At 54.9% G+C, this 7,500-nt stretch overlaps 1 protein-coding gene across 1 annotated transcript in view; it reads right to left on the reverse strand.

Annotated features, from left to right (window-relative positions):
- The window catches only part of NLGN2 (neuroligin 2), a 35,712-nt gene that overhangs the window by 19,836 nt on the left and 8,376 nt on the right, over positions 1-7,500 (reverse strand). The window contains 4 exon segments of the mRNA XM_054049473.1: positions 755-910; positions 1,692-1,779; positions 1,781-1,842; positions 6,629-6,685. Coding sequence (XP_053905448.1) covers positions 755-910; positions 1,692-1,779; positions 1,781-1,842; positions 6,629-6,685 — 363 coding nt within the window.

The raw sequence follows: 7,500 nt of genomic DNA on the forward strand, positions 1-7,500 counted from the left end.
AGATAGATAGAGGGGGTGGATGGGGATAGATAGATAGATAGATAGATAGATAAGGGGTGGATGGGGATCGATAGATAGCTAGATAGATAGAGAGCTCGATGGGGGTGGATGGCGATAGTTCAGATAGCAGGGGTGGATGGGGATAGATGGCACTTCACTCTTGGATTCGTGTTTCACGCATGTGCACTCACTCACGTCACGCGGTTGTAGGGCATAGTTGGAATAGATAGACTCAGATAGAGGGTCGTTGGATGGGGATAGATAGATAGATAGAGGGGGTGGATGGGGATAGACTAGATAGCGGGGGTGGATGGGGATAGATGGATAGATAGATAGATAGATAGATAGAGGGGGTGGATGGGGATAGATAGATAGAGGGGGTGGATGGGGATAGATAGATAGATAGAACGAGGGGAGGTGGATGGGGATAGATAGATAGATAGATAGAGAGGGTCGGAGGGTGCATGGGGATAGCTAGACTAGATAGACTCGCTGATGGCATGGGATAGCTGGATAGATAGATCAGCACGATTGATGGGAGTGGATGGATCAGATGTGGAACCTGGCTGCTCAGGCTCAGGGTCAGGGAACCTGGGGGCAGGGGCCTGTCCCCTCTACGGGGGCCACCGACCTCCCACCATCCAGCCCCAGGGCAGGGACTGGCTGGCTCAGGGAAGCAGGGAATGGGGCTCGGGGGGGGGGCGGGGCAGCTGGTACCCTACCGCAGTGGTGGGACAGGCATGAGGCGGTTGACCGCCGGAGGCTCCGGCGCCGGACCCCGAAGATGGTGCATGCGTTCGGGGTCCCCCCCCAAAGTGCCCGATGTTCTCGTTGAGCCACCGCAGGGCCTGGATCTGGTCCAAAAGCCCGTAGTTCCCCTTGGCTGACTGGTCCCCGGTACTCAGGAATCCTGGGGGGGGGGGTCGGACACGGAGACTGTGGTGAGGAGCTGCTCCCCTGTGTCAGCAGCCGCCCCGCCCCAGAGGTGGCTGCATCTCAGCGCCGGGCGAGGGGGTCGCTGGGTAACCAGCTGCCCCGCCCCAGAGGTGGCTGCATCTCAGCACCGGGCGAGGGGTCCCCGTGTAACCAGCCGCCCCACCCCAGAGGTGGCTGCATCTCAGCGCCGGGTGAGGGGGTCGCTGGGTAACCAGCTGCCCCGCCCCAGAGGTGGCTGCGTCTCAGCGCCGGGCGAGGGGTCCCTGTGTCAGCAGCCGCCCCGCCCCAGAGGTGGCCGCATCTCAGCGCCGGGCGAGGGGTCCCTGTGTCAGCAGCCGCCCCGCCCCAGAGGTGGGCGCATCTCAGCGCTGGGCGAGGGGGTCCCCTGTGTAACCAGCCGCCCCGCCCCAGAGGAAAGGGACATTTCCCCCTCAATTAATGTTGCCCCAAAACAGAAATTAAAAAGTGGATAAAAAAATTAATTCTCTCGCTCCCACCAGCCCCGAGGCCCCTCGTTAGCGCTAACGAGTCCTTGCCAGTCATTCTTATCTCTGGGTTTCTCCCTCCCCTTCACTTTAATTAAATATTAATTCCAGCCGCCGATTTGTAAATTTCACACGCTGGGCTCAGAGATTGGTGGTGGTGGGGGGAACCAAGGACACTTTGAGGCTTCCTCTGTAGTTACCCCAGCCCTGCTCTGGCTCCGGGATCCCGGCGTGTGGGGGTCTGGGGTCCCGGGGGGGAGGGGCCCTTACCCAGCACCCCCAGGCGGTAGTTCATGGTGACGACGATGACGTTGCCGTAGGCGGCCAGGACGCTGGCGTCGAACATGTTCCCTGTCCCCCTCCATGTAGGAGCCGCCGTGCAAGAACAGCATCACCGGCTTCTTCCCGCTGTCCCGGATATCTGGGGGCAGAGATTGGGGAGCAGAGAGAGAGATGGGGGGACAGAGGGATGGGGGAAGCAGAGAGAGAGATCGGGGGGGACAGACAGAGAGATTGGGGAGGAGCAGAGAGAAATTGGGGAGCAGAGAGATCGGGGGGGTCAGAGAGAGATTGGGGGCAGAGATTGAGGGAGCAGAGAGAGAGCGGGGGGCAGAGATCGGGGGGCAGAGAGAGAGAGAGATTGCGGGAGAAGAGATCGGGGGGGACAGAAAGAGGCAGCGTCACTAGAGGCCACTCCTGCCCCCTGCCCGTGAGTCTGCCCATCCCCCCCATGCCTGTCCCCGGGGGGGCCCCCCGGTGACCCCCCATTCCCCAGGTTGGGGTGGAGGGGGAGTCTGGAGGGGTCTCTGGACGGGGGTGGGATTGGCTGCTATGGGGCCTGAGTGGGGGTCAAATAGTCCTGTCCCCTTTAAAAAAACCCTAGTAGGACCCCATTGCCCACTGGCCCCCTTGGTCACCCCCCACTGCAGCGCCCCCAGAGACCCCCTCTGCCCCCAACCCCCTACTAAACCCCCTCATTCCTTCGCCTCTCTCCCCAACCCCTTCCTTCCCCTGCAGCCCTCCAGTGACCCCCCTGTCCCCCACACCTGTATCCCCCCAGTTCTTCCACTGCAGCCCACAGAGACCCCTCCTCACCCCATCTCAGACCCCCGACCCCTCCCCAGGATCCCCCTCATTCCCTAACCCCCGTCCCTTCCCCTGCAGCCCCTCGGGGGGGGGGGGTCTCTGTCCCCCAACCTGCTCGCCCATCTCAGACGCCCCCCTTCCAGCACCTTCTGCCCTGGGACCCCCCTCCCCCCCACAGACATGAAACTGCGGGGGGGTTCTGAATAGGATGAGCCCCCCCGGGGTATGGTCCCCGCCCCCGCTTGTTATTGCTCCATCTCCCCAGCAGGGGACAGCACTTTGCCCTATGGGGGTGGGTCAGGGGGTCACAGGTCTGAGTTGCCAATGAGGTCAGAGGTTCTTGGGGTGATGGGGGTCAGAGGTCAGTGGGCGTCAGAGGTTCCCGGGAGGTCACAGGTCAGAGAGGTCAATGGGGGGGTCACAGATTCCTAGGGGTCAGAGGTCAACGGGGGTCAGAGAAGTCCAACAGGTCAAAGGTTACTGGGGGTCAAGGATCCCTGGGGTCAGAGGTCAGAAGGGTTAATGAGCTTCAGAGGTCACAAATAATTGAGGATGGAGGGGTCACGGGGGTGAGAGGTCAAAGACTATGGAGGTTCAGGGATCATAGAGGTCAATGGGGGATCAGAGGTCAGAGCAGTCAATGTGGCAAAGGTCACTGGGGGGGTCAAAGGTCCCTGGGAGGTCAGAAAGGCGAAGGAGAGGTCAGAGGACAGAAATGCCGGGGGTCATGGGTCAGAGAGGTCAGTGGGGGTCAGAGGAGTCAAATGTGTCAAGGATTCTTAGGGCGGGTCAGAGGTCAATGGGGTCAGGGGCATCATTGGATTGGGGGCTCCTTGCTGGGGTCAGAGGTCAGGGTTTTCTGTAGGTCAGATGGCCATGGGGTCAGGGGGGTCCCTGCTGGGGTCAGGAAAGGTCAGAGGTCAGCCAGGCGGCCATGTGTTCCGGAGAGGCCACACGTGGGGGGTGAAAGGTCAAAGGTCAGGGGATCCTGGCAGCCAGGACTCCCCCGGGTCAGAGGCCACTACCCCAATTCTACCCCGTTGCCACGGAAACATTAAAAATTTCTCCCCCCCCCCCAAAATGGGTTTCCTTTTCTAGGTCACATCCCATCTCCATGGCAACCGGGGGCCTAATTAATTCTGTGCCAACAGAGAGCGTTAATTAGACGCAAGGAGGCCTTAATTAGTGTCTGACGGGCTGCCCCTCCCCCCACCCTGTTTAAGATGGAGGAAGGGACCACGGGACTCCCTCGCACACTCACAGAGCCCGTTGCACGTGCACCCCAGACATCGCACACACACCAGCCAGCTCGCACGTGCACAGCGCCCCCTCGCCACACAGAGAGATGCTTGTACACTCACAGACCCTTTGCACACTCAGAGCCGCTCACACACTCACTGAGTCCCTCGCACGCACAGCTCCACTCTAAAACCCTCGCACACTCATCGGTCCCCTTGCAGATACACAGACAGTCCTGTGCACACATATCAAAGACTTTGCATGCACACCGAGACCCTCATGCCCTTGCCAAATTCCTTGCACGCTCATGAGTTGTGTTGCACAGGTATGGATTCTGTTGCACAGACACCAATCCCTTTGGCACGCATCTCCAACTCTCAGCACACACCCTGAGCCCCTGCCTTGCATACACGCACAAACACCCCTGACACGCACACCTCTTGTGTTGCACACTCACTGACCCAGCTCACAACTTGTGGGTTACTTTGCACACATAGGAGCCCTCAACTCACCCACCATTTTGCTCAGGCACAGAATCCCTCTTGCACCTCCATGTGCTGACACACTCACACCCCACCCTTCACGTGCATGGAGGTTCCCTTGCACACTCACCAACCACATGCTGGTGTCCTCACACACCTTTCACGTGCCCATGGACCCCTGTGCACACCCCCAGCTCCCCTCTCTCACACGCACTGCCATCTTCATACCATTCTTTGAAGTGCACCAGAGCCTTGCACGACTGCCAGCCTCCTTGCTCACTCACCCTCTAAGCACAACCCCTGCCCCACCCACAGCTATAACTACCCACACTGCAAGCCATATTCACACCCAATACACATCCTCACTGGTAACAAACAGCAATCAAGGAACAGTCCGTCACATACATACACAAAGCAACTCTCAACACACCTACCAGTGCATATGCTTTGCACGCTCACACGTGTAGGCACAATACACATGCACAAAAGACACACCTCTGCAATTGTCAACACAACGATTCAGTCGCGCAACTAAATGCACTTCACTCATTTAAAGCTCGCACGTATCTATACTCAGAGACGCACCTACCCACCTTCACACGTACAGACACAACAATCCACATACAATCCACACCAACCAGCAACTCTACACACACATGCTCCTTCATACAACTAAACACACTAGCACTTAAACACAACACACACCTTCAATTTTCAACACAACGGCCTATATAGTCACTTACCCACATAAACAGACAACTGTGCACACAAGCACACAGATCTGCCAGTCTCAACATAACTATTCATTTGCACACCTAAACACACTTTTCGTACACACACACCTGCAACCTAGCCGCACAACGGCCCACATATACATCTACTCACATTCCTACTCATAAACATAGAAGTACTTCCAAAATACACACAAGACAGCAGCTACTGACACAACTATTCATCCACACACCGAAACACATTTCACTTATAGACACAACACACTCCCATGGACATACAAATGCAACTCCACACACACACACCTAAAGCTATGAACACAACAGTTCAGTTTTGCAACTACCTCATTCACACTTATAGAGACAATAATGCTGCACGCACACACAGAGAGCCCAGCTTAACACGCAAGCACACGGAGCATGGCTTAACACACATAGACACACACATGCCAGTTTAACACACACACACACACACACACATACACAGCCCAGCTTCACACACACACACACACACACAGAAGTCCGGTCTCTCTCTCTCTCTCTCTCTCTCTCTCTCACACACACACACACACACACACACAGAGTCTGGCTTCACATACACAGACAGAGCCCAGCTTAACACACACAGACACACATGGCCCACCTTAATACACACACACACACACACACACACACACACACACACACACGCCTAGCCTGGCACAAACACACACACACTGGCTGAGCTGTCTCGACATAACAGCCACGCATCTCTGGGGACAGCCAGCCACACACACCCACTCACTCCTCACCGTGCACTCTCACCCTCGCCTCGCACACTCGCCTGTGCTCACACTTGCCTTTCCAGCCCCACACACCAACCCCATCCCCTGACCCCCCCGAACCTTTCCCCCAAATTCACCCCGACCTCCCTAAACCTTCCCCGCAAGTAACCCCTGACACTGGCTAAGCCCCTCTCCCCCCAAACATACACGCCCCCTGGTGGCAGGGGATGGAAATGACAGAGCGATCAGGGTAGAGGTTGTGGGTGGGGGTGGCCATGGGGAGGGGGGGCTCCGTGCCGCCACAGCCCCCCCCAATCTGCCCAGGTCTGTATCCCATATCCCCCATTTGCCCCCAATCTCCCCTGATCTCGGGTGTCTGGAAGCAGGCCAGATACCAGGGTAGATGGGCCCATTGATAGAAGCCTCCCCCCGAGTTTCCTTTCAGAAAAGTTTTGTTTGAGGGGCAGGATGGGAGAAAACAAGAGGGGTAATTTTCGGGGTACACGTACAGATCCCCCCAATCTTCCCCACCCGTCACCTCCCCCACTCAGCTTTACGACACCCCCCCCCATATTCTTCCACTGGGCGGTGTTTTTCGTTTGGTTTCTTTTCAAAAAAAGAGGTTCAAAAGCTCAAGAAATGGGGCAAAAAGAAAATGTAGCAATTGTGGTTTGTTTTTTGGCAGGGCTTGCTTGGCATCAATTTATTTATTTATTTTTAAGGTGAAAGAAGCAGGTTTGGGTGAAAAAGAGACGACCCCCGATAAAAAAAAATAACCACCGAAAAAAAGTTATTGTTAAGGTTGGTTGTTTGGGAAGAAAAAGAAGGACGGAAAGAAAGAAAGAAAGAAAGAAAAAAGGGGAAGAAAAAAAAACAGCAAGAAATGTGAAACATGCAGCCAAAAATACCTTCGTCTCCGGAGGGACTGTTTCCGGTGGCTTCGTCACGTTTTTTTGTGAGTGGACCTAAGACCAAGAAAAAAGAAAAATTGGGAAGGGGGGAAAAAAAAAGACAGAAAGAGAAAAGATCAAAAAGAAAAAGAGATTTTTTTTTTTGGTTTGTTTTTGCTTTTAAAAAAAAGGAAAAAAAAAACCAACCAAAAACCAAAAACATTTTATTAAGAAAATAGAGAGAGATCAATATATTTAAGCAAAATACAATGTTTTTCCCCCGAAAAAATTGATCTAGAGAGAGACCGAAATCAGCTGTTGAGTCAAAGGTGGTTAGAAGGGACTGGGGGGGCTGCACTTGGGGGGTACAGTAAAAGGTGGATGAATGTGTCCCCACAACTCGAAACCCCTTCCTCGTGAGCAGGGCTATGGGGCATGGACTGGGAGATAGGGGAACACGGATAGATAGATACCGGGGGTGGATGGGGATAGATAGATAGATAGCGGGGGTGGATGGGGATAGATAGATAGATAGATAGATAGATAGCGGGGGTGGATGGGGATAGATAGATAGATAGATAGATAGATAGATAGATAGAGGGGGTGGATGGTGATAGATAGATAGCGGGGGTGGATGGGGATAGATAGATAGCGGGGGTGGATGGGGATAGATAGATAGATAGCGGGGGTGGATGGGGATAGATAGATAGATAGATAGCGGGGGTGGATGGGGATGGATAGATAGATAGAGGGGGTGGATAGGGATAGATAGATAGATAGAGGGGGTGGATAGGGATAGATAGATAGATAGCGGGGGTGGATGGGGATAGATAGATAGATAGATGGGGTGGATGGGGATAGATAGATAGATAGCGGGGGTGGATGGGGAT

The sequence above is a fragment of the Malaclemys terrapin genome, chromosome 15 (assembly GCF_027887155.1).
Source record: "Malaclemys terrapin pileata isolate rMalTer1 chromosome 15, rMalTer1.hap1, whole genome shotgun sequence".
NCBI lineage: Eukaryota > Metazoa > Chordata > Testudines > Emydidae > Malaclemys > Malaclemys terrapin.